The sequence below is a fragment of the Sebastes umbrosus genome, chromosome 19 (genome assembly GCF_015220745.1).
Source record: "Sebastes umbrosus isolate fSebUmb1 chromosome 19, fSebUmb1.pri, whole genome shotgun sequence".
Lineage (NCBI taxonomy): Eukaryota > Metazoa > Chordata > Actinopteri > Perciformes > Sebastidae > Sebastes > Sebastes umbrosus.
The window spans coordinates 8,328,927-8,352,359 of NC_051287.1; the positions used below are offsets into that span (position 1 = coordinate 8,328,927).

General features: G+C 39.4%; 3 protein-coding genes across 7 annotated transcripts in view; 2 read left to right on the forward strand and 1 right to left on the reverse strand.

Annotated features, from left to right (window-relative positions):
- spp1 (secreted phosphoprotein 1) lies at positions 1-8,123 on the forward strand. 2 transcript variants are annotated; one of them, XM_037753834.1, is made up of 8 exons: positions 1-148; positions 4,329-4,400; positions 4,561-4,605; positions 4,720-4,794; positions 5,971-6,033; positions 6,146-6,271; positions 6,462-6,803; positions 7,506-8,123. In XM_037753834.1, the coding sequence occupies exons 2-8, from the start codon at positions 4,347-4,349 to the stop codon at positions 7,881-7,883; spliced, it is 1,083 nt and encodes a 360-aa protein (XP_037609762.1). In that variant the 5' UTR covers positions 1-148; positions 4,329-4,346; the 3' UTR covers positions 7,884-8,123. The 2 variants fall into 2 exon arrangements, with proteins under 2 accessions (XP_037609762.1, XP_037609763.1); XM_037753835.1 differs by having other exon boundaries at positions 6,462-6,797.
- A 1,750-nt stretch (positions 8,124-9,873) lies between these two features.
- LOC119478216 (formin-like protein 13) overlaps positions 9,874-23,433 on the forward strand; it is an 82,305-nt gene continuing 68,745 nt past the window's right edge. For 2 of the 3 annotated variants that reach the window (XM_037752779.1, XM_037752781.1), the window contains exon 1: positions 9,875-10,837. The gene's annotated coding sequence lies outside the window, so the exon portion shown is untranslated. Of the gene's footprint in view, positions 10,838-23,433 lie in introns of all 3 variants that reach the window. The other variant, XM_037752782.1, reaches the window with a different exon arrangement.
- On the reverse strand, positions 14,469-19,015 carry LOC119478218 (osteocalcin 2-like). 2 transcript variants are annotated; one of them, XM_037752784.1, is made up of 4 exons: positions 18,859-19,015; positions 18,528-18,607; positions 16,714-16,929; positions 14,469-16,683 (listed from the first exon to the last, which is right to left on the reverse strand). In XM_037752784.1, exons 2-4 carry the CDS (start codon positions 18,588-18,590, stop codon positions 16,384-16,386), a joined length of 579 nt encoding a protein of 192 aa, XP_037608712.1. In that variant the 5' UTR covers positions 18,591-18,607; positions 18,859-19,015; the 3' UTR covers positions 14,469-16,383. The 2 variants fall into 2 exon arrangements, with proteins under 2 accessions (XP_037608712.1, XP_037608711.1); XM_037752783.1 differs by having other exon boundaries at positions 14,469-16,929.

Below are 23,433 nucleotides of genomic sequence, written 5' to 3' on the forward strand. Positions count from 1 at the left end.
AGGGTTTAAAAGCCAACCAGGAGCCTCGGTTTCAGCAACAGCATCACTTCAGCAGCGCTACAACATCCAGGGGAACCCAGGAGATAAACTAAAGTCTGTTTCTGCTCCACAACCTGAACTCCTGAAGCTTCCTACAACTGCCAACAAGGTCAGATGAATATACAACATTATATTTACTGTGTACAGTGTTTGGTTTAAAGTTTTTCTGCAGTACTGGTGGTGCGATGAGAGGTGGGATGGCAGGCTAATATTTGTGTAAACTGCTGGAAATGTGCTTTATTTAGCTGAAAGAAAACAATTCAACATTTAGAAACTTGCAGTGTGAAAAGGTCTAAAGTTCTTTCCAAAAGTATGTGAACACCCCTCTCTACATACTTTTGGTCTGGGCCTCATACGAGGCCGATGACGGGAAATCTTAATGCTAGATCACACAGTGATATTTTAGACAGTTTGAAGAAGGCCCTTTTACCCCGTGCACAAATCCAGTTCTATAAAGACATCGTTTTCCCAGTTCGGTGTACAGTAGAAGAACTTGACTGGCATGCACCATGAGTCCTGACCTCAACCCCATCCAACACCATTGGGATGAACTTTTGTATTGTATGTATTTCTTCTTCCAACACTGTGAATATAAATAATCAAAAAGCTAATTATACACAACAATACACTGCAGAAATTTCATTTAATGAAAATATTCAGTTTTATTTTATTATTTTCTTCTTAACTTTTCTTAAATAAACAAACAAAAACAAAACACTGTCCAAACAACTCAACTCAAATACAGTAAGAATCAATTAGTTTCAAAGGGGACATATCATGCAGCATCATTTCCAGGTTCATACTTGTATTTTAGGTTTCTGCTAGAACCGAACAAAACTCTTCGGCCTGCGTTCCAGCTCCGCTCTAACAAGCTTTGCTATAGGGTGTGCCAAACTAGCCGTTATGCAAATGTGTGACTTGGTGACATCACCACGTTACGGAAGAAGAAAAGGGGAGACTTCAAGCAAGGCATTTCAGGCTGTTCAGGTGCAGACCTTTTACATGCACAAAAAACTATATTACACACTAAAGGAAAGGGGAAAGCATAATAGGTCCCCTTTAAATGTTTTTAAAAAGCAAATGTCATTTGTTTTGATCCTAGCAATGTAATCTGCTTCATACAGTGTAGCTTCCAGATACTAACAATTCATATATCTAAATTTGAAGGTTGAAAGAATGAACAATTTAGGACTCAATAATTGAGAGCAATGGCTTAAAGATACTACAAGGAACTTTCATTTTGTTTTGATTTTAGTGGTCCCTGTGGACAAAAGCGGTAGTGTTTCCGAGCACCAGATTCCCTTTAGAAAACCTCTCATTTTACTGCAGCAGGTCCTGACAGTCTGCCCAATGCAGTCCTGGTTCTGGTTCTCCCGTGCCTCCCTTCCCTCCAGTGGGCCCGGCAATACGGCCTGATGTAGCGGAGACTCAGACCCGATGACAGGCATTAAGAATATAGCCAATATTCTCACTGATGGTCTCGTTTACTTGTGTAGGTCATATAGAGGCATCAGAGACTGTTTCATAACCAGTTAAAAGTTCCTTGTAGTAACTTTAAAGATTGTTTTGCAGTCTACTTGGTGTAAAGGGTCAATGCTTTGGAGTCCAACTGCAACTCTGAGAGTTTTCTACAAACTTCTGCAACTCAATTTTTTTCAAACACACTTGTACAACATTAGCAGAAATTTAAAGTCAGTGTCGAGCAAACTCACATTGAGCTTAGGGAGCCACAAGAGGGTTTGGTTATCCGCCATAAAAGCTCTGCAGTTTGCAGTTAATTATGAGTTCTTTTTTAAGACTTTAACGGCGGTGGAAGTCTGCCTGTGATTGGTCAGAGGAAGCCGGGGGTGGCTGTGTTTGATTGGCTGATTAGTACCACAGCGACACCAAGGCAGGAAGGGGAAGCTGTGGGCAGCGGGGAACTAATTTCTAGATTTTTGTGTAGCATCACCAGGTCCAACCCCGACTAACCACACTGAGTAAACACACTGACAACACACACATACTGATTAACTACCAGCTTAGTCAACAGTGTTTTTAACTGAAGAGCTGAATAGAGATGTGCATCCTGGTAGTGTTTTAACACTACGACACATAGTCCACGCCATTTAACGTTGTGGTTTCAAAGTTTTAATTATTCCGTCATTGTGTATATTTTTCCCTCCTGCTCTGACTTTTCCTAAATACCTATTCTGCCCATGCCTGTACTGTCATAATGATGGAATAACATTGAGAAAACCAAATAGATGAGTTTTTAATGTGTTTTCATGACAAAAGCCCCCTCTGGTCGCCAGGAGTTGCACCGATTAACATTGGTCCTCTCCTCCGACACCCAAATTACATTTGCATAATGGCTATATAAGCGCATTGAAACATGAATGGGACATAGAAACTAATAATCACACTTTTTGTCTCACTATAAAAGTTGTGTCCTGTGTGTGCACTATTCACATATATGATTAGAGCTTTACCAAATAGCTCAACACTTCATTCATAATGTTGACATTTGAATTATTGTTATTAATAACTTACAGAAACACCAATCCACCTTCTCGCTCTCTCTCACAGCTGTGCTTCATCCTCTCTCTGTAATTGTCTCAATCTTCAGTCCAAAAGTCAAAATGTCTTGAAAAAAGATTCAAAAATTCACAACATGTTTTTATCTAATGAAATATTCTGCTTCAATCCATATTTGTTGGCATTTAGCCTTTCAAATCAACCTTTTGTTCCAGTACTTTTGCTTCACCATGGAAGTTTTTCTAAAAATAGATATATGAAAATAGTTCATTTTACACTGCTAAGAGTATACCAGTTTTATGTAGGTTCTAGCTGTGTATGGTGTGTGGGGGTCTGCGTATCGACTGATGTCATTACTGCGCTATACGCTACTCAGTTGTCACAATGCGCTGAAGAGATGGAGACTGATGAGGCGTTAATGGCGTGGGATTTGGAGAAAATAGTACCCCTAAAAAGCCTGGTTCCTCACAGTGATGAAAACACTCCAGGAAGTCAACGCTCCTGTCGTTTTTACGCTTTGGTTTTTGTACAGATTTAACAAAAGAGATATGTTAATTGGTTAACTTTGGAGAGGCTGGTTGGCGGATATAGTTACTTTTGGACAGAGCCAGGCTAACCGTTTCCCCCCTTCTTCCGGTCGTTATGCTAAGCTTACAGATATGAGACTGTTACAGCACACTTCCAAAGATATCAAACTATAACTATTCTACTATACTTACCCTAAATCTAAACCCAATTCTGACCACAACCCCTAAAACCAACACTTAGCCTCCGAACAGCCCTCGGAAGAAGTTGAGGACCAGACGTATTCTCGAGGTCTGAAACTTAAATTGGGCCTCTCGAAGATAGACGTACAGAAATACACACACGCATACAGTCATATGGGCGTCTGTCATGTTTCTGCTGCACTGCGGCTTTCCAGTTATAACCAGGCGAATTACACAGTATAGGAAGAGTCCATCATTAAAGATAGACACAGACACTCTGACTGCTCTGAGAGCATACTGTACACGAGAAGAAGAGCTTGTTACAGTTAGGGAGGGGAACAAGTTAATGGATGCATAATACTGACATTTTGCTGATGTCAAAAATGGATCAAAAATGATTTGTCTCTCGCTGTGCAGTGTGCATTATTTCAGGACATGTTTGCAGCTCATTTTAATCTAATATAGTAAATGTAAAGTTGAACTTAGAGAGTGCTTTGCAGAGTGATGGATGCAAATGTAGACTCAGACAGTAGTAACTCTAAATGTTACTGGTTTTCTCCCCTTAAATCTTCCAAGCCAAACACCCACATTCATCTCTGTCTAAATCATACAGTACCTGTTATTTTCTCACATCTTCTCGACCAGAATCGTCCAGAAACATCCTGTCTCAATAAACCACGCACCGAAACGATGTGATTTTCTCGCTCTGATGACAGAGAAAATGTTTTACTGTGTTGAAACAGAGTTGTCAGGGACACACAACCACTCGTTTCGGTCTGTAATTGAGGACTTAATGACTTCCTGTGAACTACCAAGGCCTCAGGAAGTGCCACTGCTAGTTAATGTGCCCATGCAGCCTCCATTTTTAGGAAGGAATCTGGGCGAGAGGATTTACCGAGGAGACTAGGAGCTCCTTTTCCGTTTGACATGTCATTGTGTTTCCTGTGAAGTTATGGCCCCCGGACGAGTATTTTGGCGTCGTACGAGCTCTGCGCATCATGATTATGTTCTATTGTTTTATTGTGTGACTTCAACCTGCGTGTTTCTGGTTTTCTCCCAATGCAGACACCAAACTGTGAGACAATGAAAGTCGCCGTTGTTTTCGTTCTGCTCTTCGCCACAGTCCTCTGTCGGCCGGTGAGTCATTGTCTCTGTCGAGTCAAAACTTCTGCTGAATCATAATTAAATATTGATATATTTAGCAGTAGTTTCAATCAATTTCGACAATAGTTTTGGTTTATTGACATACGCACTTACTTTCGATTCAATTTGTTTATGTCTTTGCTTTTCTTTTTAGGCGAAAAAAGTATCTCTCAGCAGTTCAGAGAGCTCTGAGGAAGTGGTGAGTATCAATTGAGAGATAGAGAGAGAGAGAGAGAGAGAGAGAGAGAGAAAGACAGAAAGAGAAGAGAGAGAGAGACACTTCCTCATTGACTGATGTTGATCTCGTCCACAGGTGAAACGACCAGCAGCTCAACCCCTCAGGAAAAAGGCGGTAGAGGTTCCTCAGTACCGTGCAGCACCCGTACAGGTAAAATATTATTATTAGGAAACATGTGCACATCAGTAACACAGACTTCTGTAAAGTGGAAATCATGCCTCATTTCAAAAGACAAACAATACCAGGAAATAAAGGCAAAAAAGAGACAAGCAAACACACAAAAAACTAAATTGCAAAAAAAATACAACACCCGAAAGCACACAAATCAGGTAAACACTAAAAAAAAACACCAACTCCTGAGCGGTGCCACCTTGGGTGATAAAGACTACCATGTGTGCACTGCGTCTTAACTGTCCGTCCCTTCTATAGAGGAGGTCATTGGTCTCCGAATCCTTTCAAATACCTCCAGTCTGTCATTAAGGATATGTTGGATTCTTTCCAGGTGGAGGTTATCAGTCAGTGACCATAGGACAGGAGATGATACTGTGCGCTCTGTAGGTTTTTAGAGCTTTTTTTTGCTCACAGTATAACCAAAAGTGGATTCTTGATTCATATGAAGTAAATCTGCCTCTGCTTGGTCGCATTTCTCACAAATTGATGACATTTCTGGGAAGACTTTATGTAGCTTTACCGTCGAGTAATGCAACCTGTGTTGAATTTTAAACTGTATGTAACAGTGCCTGGCATTCAAGGAACAGATATAAACATAATTCTGGACCTTGTCCCAGATGTCGTCAGCTATTTCCATCCCTATGTCTTTATCCCGGTCCTCTTTTATATAGCTCATATCTACTTGTTCATGGTCTTGCATTGTGTTGTATATAAATTAACTTGCATGTCTTCACTATACAGTCTCTCAGACACTGGTCCAGCTTGTTCGTCGATCATCGCGTTTGATTCAATTTGTTCTCCTCTTCTAATGTTTGTTGATGAAGCCACGACATTTTTAACAGAAAAGCTGGGTTACGAACTGGAGGTGTGGAGCTCAAATGTTGTCATTTGAGTTGCATTATTGGAAATATAGGATCCAGTGTTTGACCCGTACTTGGGAAGTCACTATATCTCGGCCTCAATTTTGACCATTCCTTTTCCAACCTGCCGCTTGTGAGTCCCCCAACTTTATGGAAGTGCAATACCAAATCACTGGAGTACCCTTTTAAGTCTTGCATCAATACCTCATCTTGAAGCCCCGAGACATGATAAAAAAACACAGTAAAAGGTAAAAAGATGATTAACCAGATTTATTGTGTCTCTCTCGTGTTGCAGAACGTTGTAGCAGCAGCTGCTCCTGAATCCGACGAGAGCGCAGAGAGCTCAGATGAAGATGAGGTGAGAGAGAAATCAGTTTTTCAGGACACATCTTGTAAAATAATCAGATTTCTTCTCCTGCCTTTTGTCAGCAGACTACAGTTCTGACTTTGTGTTTGAATGATTCTTGCAGCAGGCGGCAGCATTAGAACTCAAGTCTGAAATCACAGACACAACTTCATCCCCAGATACCGCCACTGTCGACAGCCAGGACAGCGAGGACAGTGATGATGATGATGACGACGACGACGACGCAGAGGTGAGTAAAAAACACACCAATAACGCATCCAGCTACATATAGAGCGTAGAGGTTTATGTTTCGAGTAACTCATTTTCATAACAATAGATGCTCTCAGGCTCGTCGCCAGAAACATATTTGCATTGAAAACCCAAAACAAACCAAAACAAAGCTTCTATTTCTGACTCACCTTCCACCTCTTTGTCTCCAGGAAACCGAGGAGGATGACACTAGTGAAAGCACAGAGTCAGGCGAGTCCTCCACCCCCGCTCCCGCCACCCTCACCCCTGTCATCGTCACAGAAGAACCCGTGGCTGAAGCCACCGCTGAGCCCATCGAGCCTACCATTGTCACCGACGACGCAGCCCGCGGCGACAGCTTGGGAGGCTACCCCAGTGACTACAAGTCCATCGTCTACGTTGAGGAGAAAACCTACCACAAGATTCCTTCTCCCTACAAGTCCTACGAGTACATGGGCACAGGAAAGAAGATGGCCAACGACATGACAGAGGACAACGAGGTGGACAAGTCAATGAAGGTGTACAAGGTACAGGTTAGTTTTCTTATTCGATATAATTTAGTTTAGGGCTGTCAATGTTAACGCCTAAAAATGCGATAGATTTGTTTTAACGCCACAAATTTCTTTAACACATTAACACAACTTTTTAGGTTATAGCAGGATCAGTTTTAAAGCTAGAGTGAATGATATGATATTATATTGGTATCATATGAAACTAGAAGGAATCCATTGGACAATCATGCGATTAATCCCGATTAAATATTTAAATCGATTGACAGCCCTAATTTATTTTTGTAGCTCAGGGCCATGATCACATGATAAGGAATACAAACAGAACATACAATAATAACAAAACGATGGCATATGGCATAGCTAAAGTACAACAACTCCTAACAGTTATTCCGTCCATAGAATCCAAATGAAATCCAATGTGACATTAAGCTGCTGTAGAATATCCTGCTGCATGCAGTTACCACTGTCAAACTGTCCAGTAATTGAGAAAATGCCATCTTTTACCTCGTTACCCATATGTCCGTGTTTACAATATGCAGAATCAGAGCTTGTGCTTAAAAATGTAGATAAACTGTACAAAACCTTTCTCTCACTTCATTCTACCAAACATCTAAATATACCAAGATGTAAAAACAACTGCAGTCCACAAATGTCTTCCGTTAATGCAGTTGTATGTACTGTGGACAGACAAATGAAACAAACTCCCATCTGCCTCACCTCCAGGCTCTTCAGGTCCACAACGAAATCGTGGAGGAAGACACCAGCACCCCTGATGTGGAGAGCCAGGGCCTCGACGCCTCCTCCGGCACCGCTCAGGACCAGGACACCCGCCAGGCCGCCCTCCCAGAGGAAGAGGAGAGCGCCAGCGCCAGCGACGCCACCACAAGCGAGAGCTCCAGCGCCCCAGAGGAAGAGGAGGAAGAGGAGAGCGCGAGCAACAGCGCCAGCCAGGAGTCAGAAGACGACGACAGCCAGAGCAGCGAGGAGGCCACGGCCACGCCCGGAGCCGCCGACAGCGATTCAGACGAGAGCGATGAGAGCGATGAGGTGGCGGCACCTGACGCCACCACTGACATGCCAGCGGTCATCACTGCCAAATAAGCTCCGCCCATCCAGGAAAATGGAGTGGTGTCAGATCAAAAAAGCACACGCTGCATCCAGGTGCAAATAGCCCCCTCCAGAGCCACGTTCCACTGTAGGGCCAAACAGGGACAGCCACGACTTCAATATGATTGATTTCAATGTGTTCACACAATATTTCTGTGATTATTTGTGCATCTTTTGGGAAGCAGAAATGCTTTTCCTTCTGGATTGTATTTAAATAAACCAATAACTCCTGCATCCTGTGGTCTGGTTGCCGTGGTAAATCCCATGTTTGATCCCGCAGCGGAAAAGTGGCAGGATGTTGAAAACTGACGACTGCAACAGGAGGTTGACTGACCTCATGACCTTTGCCCCCACACCTCTCCACTCTGTTGCTGCAGGGTCAAAGGTCACAACAGAAAGTTGAGTCCTGATATCTACACTAGCACAACACTGCATTTAACCATTACTTAATAACTGCAATATGCAAACCTACATTTTGTCTGTGCTTATACAGTTTATTTAAATACCTGTAATCATTTCAAGCATAATCATAACTTGACATTTAGCCATGCATTTTCTGCCTGTGTAGCTTAGCTTTGTTGCTCGCTAGTATCAAATCTGCTGGTGTAGAAAGAAGGATGTAAACAGAGAGAAACTCCCCATCTATTACAGGGTTCAGTCGGGCATAGATGCAGTACACACACATGCAGTACACACACACACACACACACAACACAGTCCTGATCATTTGCACAGTTACCTACCTACACTACATGTTGTTTGTCCCATGTTGTTTACTGTAATGTATCATATTGTACCATTTCTAAAATATAAATAAAGTTCTTTTTCATAAAAAGAGATGCTGGTTGTTTACATTTGTTTTAGATTTAAAGACGGAAAGGGTGGCTGAAAAGATAGATACAGAATAAACAATAATGCACAGAACTGTTCAAAAATAATAATAGTAGAGACTCCATGCGACGGAAATTTGTTCTAGGACCTGACCCAGCCTTTATTTTGAAGGAACAGTTTGAAATTTTGATTTGAGATAAGGAGATCAATACCACCACTGAGCCAGGAGGCATTTAGCTTAGCATAAGCATAACATAGCTCATAATTCATATAAATACTTTGGCAGTAACAAAAGGCCTGTAGCTATAGCCCAATATCCAGGCCCTAAACAAACACTATCGTTACCTGACTGGCCGTCACCAATGAAGGCAGGTCGGGGAGAAGTGGATGCTGCTCCACAGTGCGCTCGGTTTGTGTACGTTAACTGTGGTAGCTGTGACCATCACTCACATTTGACATTACACAACAGGCTTTTAATTGAGAATGTTTTTGAATTGAAAACCTAAAATATAAAATTAGCAAAAAAAACAGTGAAACGTTATTGAAAAAAAGGCACTTATAGTCAGAGTGCGAAAGGGCAGGTGCTTGAGCACCACCTGGGGTCTATCTGTACACGTACCTGGCAATATGAGAGTGATTTCTACAGAAATGTCATACTGAAACACCTATTTTTTGTCTAGACTTCATCTTCTCGTCTGTTAATGTCCTCCCTGCTGTCAAACATATTTATAGACACATAAACACAGAGAGAGTTCTGACTCTGATTACAGGCTTCATAACGTCTGAGCTTCTAAACTACAGCAGTGAAGCCCCTCAGGTGGAAAGACGAGACAGGTAAAAATGTGTTAAGATTGATGTTCCAGTCATAACTCTGAACCGCTAATCTAAGGATCCAGTAGGCCTATACAGTACGTTAATGAACTGACAGGGATGTCTATGCACAGGTACAACTATCTACAGTTATATATAGGAAAAGGAACAGTGCTAGCTTTGGTGCCTGGGTATGTTTGTGCACACAGACTTCACTGCTGCATCTGTAATATAAAACAGCGTTCATTTTGGACAGGAGGATTACTATGGTGACATGATGGAAATCAGGACCGCATGAGACTGATAGCTGATGCTATTTTTCTGCCCCTTTTTTGCAAATATGCTTCCAGGCATCTAGTCACACTTGTAGTGATCTAACTTTAATAAATATGTTTGATGTAATTATATATTCCAGTCAAGATCAGATTAAAAATAACATGCTGTATACTGTATAATACAATGATTTATTATTTTTGAAAAATGTCATATTCATAAGACAAAATGGTCTGGCACAAGCCAACTTTCCTGCACCTTATAAATGAATTCAAACAGTAGCCTATAGCACCATCTTACCAAATATTAAAAACAAAAAAGCCGTGCAGATTTTAAAAATTTTAAATAATTATTATATGATGTATATAACATAAACACAAACCCTGACAATATGAAATGTATGTAATTGTTTTTGTTTTGTCTTCTTTTTTGTTCAACTGTAGGCCTATGTATCTGTACCTCTTTTAATGAGCATCAAGTTCAAGAGTTCAATAAAGAAAAAAAAAAAAAAAAGGCTAATTGAGCTGGACCAGCAGGCTACCACGTTGTATCCTGTTTACCAAAGAGATCCCACATGAAGTTGACACTGACTAGAATAATAGTATTAAACAGTCAGGTACAGTCAATATAGTGTTAAACTGTAACAGTTTATTTGCAAGACAGAATGTGAAGTGAAGTATTTGTATCGTTTAATGTCTCTGGCCTCACAATAAACACATTCTAGAACGTATTCTAGAACGTTAGCAACACTGTAGCTACATCAGCAGGCACAGTTAGCAGCTAGCTGGTTGACTAGTGTAGCTAATGCTAATATCATTAGCTACACTAGTAAACACATTCTAGAACGTTAGCAACACTTTTTAGCTGCATCACCAGGCAGAGGTAGCTAGCTGGGTTACTAGTGTAGCTAATGATAACAGCTAGCTGTTAGCCAACCGGTTAGCTAGCAGTGATGGAGCTCTGACTGAGACAACAAGATATTAACCACTTCATCCCCATTAAGGAAAGAAGAATGGGCTTCAGTATCAAATAAGGTGAGTCAGATACACTCTTCTGTCTGTATGTCTGTCTGCTCCCTGGTTTCTAAAGGCTAGCTACTGGTGGCTAAATGTGTCTGTGTTTATTTCACTTTGTTATGGAGATTATATTGTTTAAAAGTGTGCCTACTTAAATGTGCGTTTTTACCTGTCTGGTAACTGAAGCTGTTGTGTTAAAGGTCCCATATTATAAAAAAAGTGAGATTTTCACGTTTTTTTAAAAATTTATTATAAAGCAGGCTTAAGTCCTATATAAATACTGTGAAAATATCGAAACACTCAATCCACAGGGAAATACACACAGCCCTTATTCAGAAACTCTGCATTTGAAACAAGCTGTCAGCTGCCCATTCGTGATGTCACGAATATACAATATTTAGACCTTTGACACAATTTTAAACGTAAACATTCCCAGTATATTACTGGTTGCAGTGTATGTGAATGTCATCAGCTGACAGGAAGTACACATGGACCCAAGCTTTTGCCAAGCAACGCAATTCTGTTGCAATTCCGTCAAAATGTGCTAAAACGGAGCGTTTCAGACAGAGGGTAAATACAGGCATATTCAGGCTGATAGTATGAGGAAAATAACGTTTTTTTTAACATTACAGCATGTAATCATGTTCTAGTAGAAACACAAAATACAAGTATGAACCTGAAAATGAGCACAATATGGGACCTCTAATATGCTGCTGCCCCCTAATATGTATTTCTTGTTTATTCAGTCACCCGTTGACTACATGTGATTTGTGAGTGTTTGTAGCTGTACAGAGATTCTGGCAGCTGCTTATGAGATGTGGTTTTGTTTTGCTGTGATATGATACTGTAGGCCAGTGGTTCTCAACCAGGTGTCCGGGGATCCCCAGGGGTCCTTGAGGGAGTTCAGGGGGTCCCCAGAAAAATGGGAAATAGTTTATTTTCACTATTTAATTCACTGTAGAAGTGAGCCCACTGGGAGTAAGAGTCATTAGAGTGACTAATCTAATCATAGGTTTCACTTCCTCAACAGTTATAACCTCAACTGTAGTTGACAGCTATTGAATTGTGGTCTTAATCACATCTAACAACCAAAGTCTTGTCAGATGCTCCCTGAAGCGAAATCTTATCAAATGGGGGTTCATGACCTATTGTGCATCTATTTAGGGGTCTTTGACATGAAAAAAGTTGCGAACCACGGCTCTAGGCCTTCAAGGCTGTTTTAATACATGCATTGATACTTATTCTTTATGTCTTATTTGTCACTTGGATTTCCCAAAATGTGTCTGAATGAACTGGGTGATGTTGTTGCTGCGTGGTAGGATTCAATGGTTTATTTGTCACATCACACAAACAATATGCTCCTATGGCTGTGCTAAAAGACTGGTGCGAAAAATAAGAATTAGAAAAAAAGAATAAAGAAAAAAGAGAGAAAAAAACATAAATATGTGTAAGTATGTCAGACTTTTAAGGATTTAAAAATGAGGATTTGAATGACTTTTCTCTTTCTTTCTTTGGCCGTTTCAAAGTGTATACAGTCTCTTGATGGAATAGAAAGAAGAATGGTGGTTTGGTCTGACCTTCTCTTGTGGGTTCAAGACTTGAACCAACAAGCTTTGTAGCCCCTCTCAGACTTTTAAAACCAGTGTTTTTCTAACAGGTTTTGGGTTATTGAATGATGTCCTAATCCTGCAGAGTTTAGCGTTGAACCCTCCTGCCCTCTCCTTCACCTCGGCATCGTGCCACTCCTTCAGGGAGGGCCGCTGACAGCTCATCCAGCATTGGAAATATGCCTGAGCTTATAGCTTTTATGTAGAAAATAATAATAACAGGATAATAGGCTAATTGTGATTACTACATTTATCCATGAGTCATAGTGAGAGCTGTGTAATTCTGCAGTGGGATTTGAGACGTGAAGAACCGATCTACAAATCAAGTCTTTGGAACTTTTTTTTTAGCAGAGCTGTGTGTTCAGAGTCCCAGCCGTCAAGAAAAAGAAAAGAAAAACAACATTTAGGATTTTAATGGACCTACCGCAGCTTCTCACTGCCCTCAGGGGTACAACGTCTGTAATTTAAAGTACTGTAGTTACTGAAACTGAGCTGTTGCCATTGACAGAACAAACTCTGATCCCATCGACAGGGGTGCCTTAATATTACTTGAGGCCCTGGGGCTACGGACATTTTGGAGGCACTCCCCTCCCTTCACAATATGCCACAGCAACTTCAATTCAGCAGAATATGAAAGTCATCAAAATGAGACAATACCTAGGTTATTGAGCCAAGTAGGCCTGTGTTCACAGCAGCAACACAAGAAGATCAGTCTTTTCAATTTAAAAACCCACAATCATTACAGGCAGAGAAACGGTATAAATCTGGGGTGGGCGTTTGGAAGTTCTCCACCAAGAAAAATTGAAGGTTTTTGACCTAAAACTATGCAATTTTACATAATTTTGGTCCATTATTATTACTATAGTTAACGCCCAAAAAGCTTGCAGACAAAACTTACTATAAGAATTATTTTATTATTTACAGCCTTCATCTGAATATTTAAATCTTCTGACAACGTTTGCCCTGTAAAATCATAATCTCTAAATCAATAGAGCAGATTCAGAAAACTTTTAAATACCTGTGAAATCCCAAAGGTCACATAGACTGTAATAAAGGACTTTCCCCACTAGATGGGGCCGATTCATTGACATGCCATTTGCAAGTGCTTCTGGTCCTCCCTGCTTGCTTTGAATACATCAACATATAATGTAATAAAGAGGATGTTGTGCAGTGATCAAAGCTTGCTTTAGTATCTTGAGCAATTATAAATAACTTTTAGGACTGAAAGGTCAATATTACTTGCAAACACAGCATGTGACCAGCATGTGTTAAGGACGTACTGTACTGTATATGAGTTGGAGTGATGACATTTACAGTGTAGGCCAATCTGTCTCACATGATTTTCCCCGCTCACGACTATGACGTAGGAGAAGAAGTTCTGCTGTGACCTTAAAGGGCCAGGTCACCCAAATTTTAACAAATTTTCTCACTCACTCTGGCAGAAAGTTTTGTTGTATGTGCCCAGGCTTTGAGATATTTGTCTCACCAGCTGTTTGTCTTTGGTAGCATGTAGGTCCGATAAAAACAATGAGGCCTTTATAGATTATCCATAGTAATGGGGGCATTGTTTCCGGGGGATATTTTGCTGTTGAACCATTTAAATGTAATTTTTCAATGCTGTGAACACCGCAAGTTAAATTCCGTTCACCCTAACTGTATTTGAGTAGCAGCAGTACCTGGACACATAATACCAAAATTGTGCATGCATGGCTAGATATCACTAGAGGACGGCAAAAATGACCTTATAAATGTTTAAATCTTAAATGTGTAAAACACACAAAAATGAGCTAAACTTTACGTAAACTGAACCCCCACTTTATTCCTCATATTTATACTTAATGGGAGATTTCTCAGATATACCTGTATATTTATTTAATATTTGTTTTTAAAAATAAGTATAGAATATATTATTGTCTCCAGCTCCCTCCCTGCTCTAAAAATAGACTACAAAACTATGTTACATTAATTTTCACATTACTCAAACTAGGGGTCAAACTCAATCTACTCTAAGGTAAATGATTTTACAAAATATGACAATTTCATTGTAATTTAGATTTCTTTATTTTCCTTTCGAAGAAAAAACTCATCACTGTTATATACAACACACACAATCATACATATTAGATCCAGTTCAACAAAATGAAGTACAGCACATGTTAAAACAAACAAACCGACAACATTAAGGTATTGTCTTCAGGCCTCCAGCTATATTTAATTTGGGAAAATATGAATTCTCAACCCATAATTAAACTAACCCACTGCGGCAATAACTCGTCTTGTCTTGTTAGCTCTTGTCTGCTGACTGTACATGCCGAATAACACAAACCAGACACACCCTCCGCAGTCTATAAACACACTGCTGTGGGATACATACTCCGGATGCTTCATGCAGAAGGATGACTTTTTTTTGTATAATTCCAGTGCAGTAAATCGAAATATGTACTTGTACTGTACATTACTGTGTAACAAGCTTGAGCCGCACACTAAAAAAAATCCACTAATGTATCCTGCCTGTACTTTCCTGATCAGTTAATACTTAAAGGTAAACATGACTGAGCCACAGATTTGTTTATGTAATTTTAACATGTATGAACATATATGTGTATATGGTCTGGTCTCTAGAGAGTTGCTCTGTAGCTTCACAAACGATGGCTAAAACACTGTAGGACAACATAAAAAGCAATCAATGAAATCTCAATAATACATCTAAATGTAGACCCACATTTAAAACAAAATAATGCATACATAACACCTTATAATAACCATAATTTATGAATGGTAAATTGATAGTCAATTAAACTTTGTAGTTATTTTACTGTTAACAACCAATGAAATTATAATTAATAATATTTATTTAATATGAAATAATTAGTTTTAAAATGATATATTGTATCATAGCTGATAAGAGACGATAACAATTACATTCTGATTACCTTAGTAACTTATTTATTAACACTATTGTTGCACACATTATAACATTTTATTACTATATTAAGTATTTGTTAATGATTACCGATGAAACCTTTAAGAAATCGTTTGTAAAACATCTATAAACATTACATAGATAGATGTACCAGAAACTAATTATTAACCATTAACAAAGTAACAAACAAATTATTAACCATTATGTCACAAATATCTGTTCCATCTATCTATATATAATGTTTATAGGTGTTTTGAAAGCAATTTCTTAAAGGTTTACAACTCATTCAGTAATCATTAACAAATACTTAACAAAGCATATAATAGTTTATAATGTATGCAACGATAATGTTAAAATAACATAAATTATAGCATTATTAATAATTAGTAAACATTATTAATTATCATTTCATTGTTTGTTAACAGTAACTATTAACTAAAATTTAATTAACTATCAATTTACCATTTATTAATGATGGTTATTACAAAGTGTTACCAAACTGTTTTTAAAAATATCTGCTTTTGTACAAAAATTGACTATTTTTGGATCAAGCAACTAGTGGTCATTGAAGGACACGTGTCTTAAGGCAGTTAGTGATACTGTGATACCTTCTAATTTCAAATTGGCCTCACTGAGTATCTGTACTTATGTGTTGACCTCTTTGCTTCTTGCATTGATGAAGCCCACCGAGGTTGTTTAAAGTTACAATCTCGAAAATCTCTTTTTTATTCTCTTTGGCGACACCTATGGCGATAATTGGTAATTGCAGGTGTGTTTTTGGATCTCACTTCCCAGAGAGCGCCGCTTGTGATTTTTCCCGGGAATGTCGCCACAGACACCTAGTTTGTAATACTGCAAATGCAAGGGCCTTTATCAGTGGGCCATAGGTCAATCACAATTTTCTTTCCTCATTCAGTGATAGATAAAGACTTAACAGACATTTATTTACATGTAAATGAAAATCCTAATACTTTAACTCTCGCAAATAGACAAAAAAATGACCTGAAAATTACACATCTTTAATAGGAATGTGGTTAGTTGTCTCCTCTGCTTTCTGTGATGGGAACTGCCGTTAGAATGTCCTCGATAAAACAACCAGTCACACATCCAGTTGACGTGGAAATGACAGGTGTGGCCGATGACGCTGGCGGAGGCGTCGTCTCTGTCACTGCTGGCTCGTCTGTGCTCATTGTGTCTGGGTCAAGGGTGGACGTACTCCCGTCTTCCGTAGCGATACTTGTCATGGCATCGGTGGCCGCGACCGGTGTGGTCTGATCCGTGGTCTGATCCGAGGTGGTCTGATCCGTGGTGGTCTGATCCGTGGTGGTCTGATCCGTGGTGGTCTGATCCGTGGTGGTCTGATCTGTGGTTAGAACTTCCTCAGAGGACTCGGAGGACGATTGACTTTCTGAAGATTCACTAGATTCTGACGACTCCGACGACTGACTTGACTCTGAAGACGAGTCTTCCTGGCTAGAAGATCCAGAAGACCGCGGAGACAACCTGATATTCCCTTCCAGCCGTCCCTGTTGCAAGTCATTGTCAGCGATGTCAGCATCGTGATGCCGAGGCCAACCAACCTGTGGAGGGAATATCAAATGAAACTCTCAGACACTGTCAAATAGAGCCCACAATTTCCTGTCTGATTTCCTGGCCCAGTATCTCTCTATCACCTCTATATTGGATGATTCGGCAGCACATGATTTATGTTCATTGCTGATGCAGGAGGTAGTGTGTCCTGGGTCGAAGTAAATAATGTTAGCTTAAAAACTGTAATCACGATCTTTTCAACACCTTAACCATACCTGAAACCATACTGTAGGTAGGCTACAATGTGCAGGCATTGTAGAAATATATAATTTGAACAATGGTGTCATTGAAAGTTTAACAACGTCATTGAAAGAAATTACAGTGTAACGGTAAGCCAGCATTCACAATACCTGCGCAATACCGAGTCATGGAGTAACATACTGCAGGGAGGAACTTTCACAACGGCTTACACCATTGGCCCTTCACTTTGTTAACTTCCTGTTTGGCTGTTGGAATTGACGTGATATACAGGAATAAACTGTTTTTAGCGTCCACCCCTACAGATATTGCACCAATCAAACATCATCAGCTGGAACCATGGCAGAAAAAGAAATTAATAGGGCTGTAAATTGATTAAAATATTTAATCGCGATTAATGGCATGATTGTCCATAGTTAATTGCGATTAATTGCAAATTGATCGCACATTTTTTATCTGTTCAAAATGTACCTTAAAGGGAGATTTGTCATGTATTTAACACTCTTATCAACACAGGAGTGGGCAAATATGCTGGCTTTATGCAAATGCAGGTATATATTTATTATTGGAACTCAATCAACAACACAAAACAATAACAAATATTGTCCAGAAACCATCTGAGCCCGCTACAACCTAAAAATTGAAAGTTGCATTAAAGAAATTAGTGGTGGGTCAATCAGTTTATCTCTGTGTTATTTATAAATGAATGGGTATAAATAACCTGAGAGGTTTTTACCATGTGTGCGAGCAAATATAAACAGTCATAATAAACATAATGCAATGGACAAAACCAAAAGTCTCAAGCATATTGTGCCCTCCTAGAGGTTACCACCCGATTCGATTGTTATCAGGCCACTAGGCGTTATCGGTCGCTATAAGCACCAAAGATGTGGGTCAGCAGGGGCCTACTATGCCTACTACATTGTGAAAGTGAAACATAAAAGCAACTCGTTCTAACATGTTATAAAACTGAATGAAATGTTACGTTTTGAACACAAACACTAAACTTCTTTAGGTTTAGCCAACAAAACTACAACTTCTTTAGGTGTAGGCAACAAAACCACTTAGTTAAGTTTAGGGAAATACATTATATGTTTTCACTTAAAATAACTACGTTTCTAAAGTGAAACATAAAGCAGGTATGTAATCAACATTAACAGGGAGTTGTCTCAGTATGTACACTACCATACAATAAATATAGAGGATTCAAATCAATGTATATCTCAAATAGAATCTGTAAATATTCATACTAAAAAAAATACTGCAGTCTGACTTTAGCACAGGGTGAACTGCAACAAAACACAACAGCAGGAAAACTGAGGCACATCAGTCAGTGAGAGAGAAAGAGCAGCGAGGGAGGAGGATGAGGGAAGATTTGTGGTTAACTTACCGGCTTAGCGGAGGCTGTTATAGACAGAAGAACTATGACGAGGGCGGTTGTCAGATGCTCCATTTCTGATTGGTTCTTATCTGCGAAGGAGGGAAGCCACAAACAAAAACACATTCACTTACACATAACCAAAAACAAGGCGCTATCAGAGGCTGGGAATAATAATCAGATTTACACTGGAAAATTACAGTAATCTATCTAAACATGTTTTCTAAAGAGATAAATATTCACATACTCTGTGAGAAGTTGCTAATAAACCCATAAAACATCACAAGATATGAATTAAAACAAACTTCAAAATTAAATAAAAAAAAAAAAAGTAAAAACATACCAGTTTTCTGTAGCACCAGATCTGTTCTCTAGTTCCTTCTTACTTCTCTTAAATCTTGAATAAAATCGGATTCTGTGTAGCTGTGATCACTCTGCTTCAGTACAGAAAGATGTCTGACCTCCATGCAAGACTGGCTGCTGCTCATATATGCTGCCTGGACAGAGAGGCTGGGCTGGGCAGGGCTGTGACGGACAGGGGACCTGGGGGGTAGGATTGGGCAAGCATGGGTTTGCCAGGAACTGGAAGAGAGGGGAGGGGCAGGAGAGGAAGTTTACCACACACACAGATCACTTAAATGCGTGCATGAGTCAATGGAAAAGTGGTTTATTTTGTTTCATGACATATGCATTTTAGGGTATTTCTTTTGACTCTCCCAAATTAAAAACAAATCAACCTCTATGAATTTAAATTTTAACCATCGGAGTATACAATACATATAAACAGGTACACAAAATTACATATAGTCATTAAGGTTTAAATCTGTAACATGCTTATTTTTTATGGTTTTCATCACTAGTTCTTAATGTCCTTACTGCTACATTACAATAACGTTCATTTTTATACATTTTCCTATTTTAAATTCTACAATATTTTTAAGACATTTAAATTATTTTCCATCAAGCTTTGTGCATCATTGTAAATATTGATTTAAAAACATTTTCAAAAAATAAGAGATGTCATGATTTTCTCTACAACATTAAAAGATTTAGACAGTAGCCATAGATGCCAGTCTTCATACACAAAAAATATAAAAAAAAATTTATGACAGATATTACAATTCTAATGTCTAAAGTCCTTACTGTAAGGACATGTTGCGGATAAATGGCAGCTAGCAAGGTCTGCTACGTTAGCTGTGACTCTTTGCATCTAATACACATGAATTCAACAGTAATATTAAGTTATTTTTTTAAATGTGGTTCAAGATACACTGAGCTGTATGGTAAGGACACACAATAATACTTCAGAAGAAACGATGATCTTGAGGGTCACCTATGTGGGTGGCCCAACCTGTCACCCATGTGCTCACTTGCAGAAAGTAAGGCTGTTGAAGTGCAGATGGTGGATGGACATGTCTTAATTAAAGTGATGTTTGCTATATTTTTAACCATAACAACAATCTTTCCCAAACGTCAACCATACCATAGTTGCCATGTGCGGATATTGTAGAAAGGAAGAACTTTTAAAACGCTGGGATTGGATGTTGGATGACGCTTTGTGTTAAAGGCAGAACTGAAATGTGTCATGGCGACAGGAGGCGACTGAGAAATGAAAAACGGAGACGGAAGTCTGAATGAGGAGATGGAGAAGTGATCCGACATCCAGACTGAGCATTCAGTGGAATGTTACAGTAAAGTCTGAGATTGACGCCACACTTTGATCAGACGTCTGTGTGTGTGACACCACTGTGTTACTTCATCACTCTGAAACTTTCCACCATCCTCTCTTCCTCTCTCTCCTCCTCGCCAAAACACACCTCAGGATGAATCATGAATAAGATGAATCATTAAAAAGGTTTCAAATTAGAAGTTTAAGGACACAGATCAGCACAAAAAAACCCAATCTATTTTGGGTTTTGGACTGTTGGTCTGACAAAACAAGCCTCGGCATCTGGGAATTTTATGATGGGCGTTTTCTTAGCCACATTAGCGACATGGCTGTAGGGATGACAATGTTGGTCTATCAGTCATTCACCTTGGTCTAGATATTAACAACTAGGGGTTGGATTGCCATGACATTTTGTATAGGCATTTGTTGCTCCCAGATGATGAATCCTAATACTTAACTGATTGTCTGACTTTTCATCTGGCGCAGGTCAAAGTTTTTAATCATGTGATGAAATATCTCAACATCTACTAGATAGGTTTGTACAGACATTCATGGTTCCCAGAAGATGAATCCGAATGACTAACTCCACCTTGAGGCTGACATTTGGGGTTGAAACTATTCATAGGATACATTGTTGGATTAGCGTGAAATGTGATACAGACACTCGTGTTCCCCTCAGGATAAACTGTAATAACTTTGGTGATCTCTTAACCTTTCCTCTAGCATCATCATCATCAGGTCAAAATTTCAATTCGTCAAATGCTTTGGTTTATGACCAAATGCCTGCAAAACTAATGACATTCCCATCAGCCCCAGCTGTATTTTGTGTTCAGTGTTAATTAGCAAATGTTAGCATGCTAACATGCTAAACTAAGATGGTGACCATGATAAACATTATACCTGTCAAACATCAGCATGTCAGTATTGCCACTGTGAGTATATCAACAAGTAAAATAACGTAAAAGCCTCCTGTAGCTCCCACAAAATGATATTCCCATACAACTAAACTGCATAACCAGAATACTTTTTGAGGGAGACATATTTTCTCCCGGGGTTATGGTCGCAGTTTTAAACAGTTTTAAACACGTGATTAACGTTGTAAAATGAAACACAACGAATACTCAACAAAGCTACTAAGTTAGGCTTAGGCAATACAATTTCTGGGTTAGGTTTAGTAAAAAAAACATCATGGTTTGGCTTAAAATGACAAAACAAAACAAAACGAAAACGCATCATATTACTACATTTCACACGGGACACAAACACCGGTCTCCTGGAAGAAAATCCGGTGTTTGTTGGACCCATCCACCTCCCTTCCTTCACGCCAGTAGTGGTCTTTCCTCGCTTGTTATACCCGTTATTATTCAATAAAGTTAATATTCAACGTAACTTTCATTCACGGTCGGCCAATATACTACGTCGCCTGCTCTGCGCATCGCTCGTTGTACTACGTCACTCGCTGTGGCCGTCTGCAGACTTACAAAAGTATTTGTGATACGTCAAAGACAAACCATAATCCACGACAAAATAAGTTTCCTTCCAAACGTATTTGAGAATGCAGTTTATTTGTATGGGAAGGTAATTTTTAGGAGTCTGGGCTGCGTGTAGTGTGACAGCAGTACAGGATACTAATACATTTACATCTGCACACATGATAGCTACTGTACTGTCTAAATTGGTGGTAAAACACAGACCCACCAAAGTGTGTCCATCATCATTACAGCACACACATCGCATGTCTCCAACAGCTTGAGACATAAAACCACTTCCCTTCTACAGTATGCACACATCTTCATTCACGTAGGCACATGTGAAAGGCTTTGTTGTAAGTTCTGTAAATCTGTAACTCTGAGTCAGAAACAGCTCTGGAAATAGTTTTAACCACACTGAATACACTTTGTCCAGAGCCATTCCGGGGAAAAAACCTAACTCTGGTCAATTATTACCGTCATCCAACCACCGTCTTTTGTCAGATCATGCACAGGAAGTGCTCATTTAAGGATGTAAGTTATCTGGTCAGTGTAGGCAAGTAAACAATCTTGTGGAAGTCGGACAAGTGAAGTTCAACTTCTGTTAATGGTTAAATAATAGGTCCGTTTGTTTAGCTATAAACTGACCTGAGCAACTACAACAAAAGGGTGAGTGTCAAGTGGTTATAGGTTCACGGAAATGACATAAAACACTAATATTTCAGTGGCAAATCTAAGACTTTGTTGCATAGTAGTTTAATACCACTATATACAATATAGAAGGTATATAATAGAAGACAACAGACCAAAAAACGTATAGGCATCTCACAATTTTAGAGCCGTTATAGTGAAACTAATGTGTATGGCCCTGTGGACCAACGTAAATACTACACATTACGATGTGAGACTGGGTTGTGGGGCAGCTGTGGCTCAGAGGTAGAGCGGGTTGTTGATCCCCGGCTCCTCAGTCTACATGTCGAAGTGAAACTTGGGCAAGATACTTAACCCCGAATTGCGCCTGAAGGCTGCGCTATCGGTGCGTGAATGAGTATTTAGATTAGAGCCTGATAGGCAGGTTGGCACCTTGCATGGCAGCCTCTACCATCAGTGTATGAATGTGTGTGTGAATGAGTGAATGTTGACATATAGTGTAAAGCGCTTTGAGTGGTCGGAAGACTAGAAAAGCGCTATATAAATGCAAGTCTACTTACCAGACACATTATATAAATGAGTGGAAAAATAAATGATGGCACCTTTTTATTAATCATAAAAAAAATAAGTGACGTGTGTCTTGTAGGGAGAGTCTTCATTTTTTTACAGCCACCACTACCCATCCTCTCCAGTGCATACTTCAGTCATGGTTTCCATTGCTTTTGTATGTGTTGTTATGCATGTGGTGATGATAGCGCGTCTAAAGAGGAAAACCAAACCACAGGTTAGACATTGTGAAAAATGCTGTAGGCCTACATTTTAGCTTATATATTTTAACTTATATAAAAAACACTTTACTGTACTCAGAAACTGTGCCTTTAAACGAGCCGTCAGGATTTCTGTGCAGCTGTGATGTCACAACTAAACAATGTATGGTTTTAAACGTAAAGAAATTGCGTCCCAGTTTAGTTTTGGTTGCAGTGTATGTGAATAACATCCGCTGACAGGAAGTAAACATGGACCCAAGCTGTTGCCTAGAAAGTGTTTCAGACAGAGGGTGAATACAGACATATTCAGGCTGAGAGTATGAGGAAAATTAAGTTTTTTTTTTAACATCACAGCATGTAAA

Bases quoted from the DNA above. Each gene is read 5' to 3' on its own strand.
- LOC119478218 (XM_037752783.1), bottom strand. From the start codon at position 18,590: ATGGAGCATCTGACAACCGCCCTCGTCATAGTTCTTCTGTCTATAACA. The intron at 16,930-18,527 runs GTAAGTTAACCA...TTCCCTCCACAG, and splicing joins TAACAGCCTCCGCTAAGCCG to GTTGGTTGGCCTCGGCATCA.
- spp1 (XM_037753834.1), top strand. From the start codon at position 4,347: ATGAAAGTCGCCGTTGTTTTCGTTCTGCTCTTCGCCACAGTCCTCTGT. The intron at 6,034-6,145 runs GTGAGAGAGAAA...TGATTCTTGCAG, and splicing joins AGAGCTCAGATGAAGATGAG to CAGGCGGCAGCATTAGAACT. The intron at 6,272-6,461 runs GTGAGTAAAAAA...CTTTGTCTCCAG, and splicing joins ACGACGACGACGACGCAGAG to GAAACCGAGGAGGATGACAC.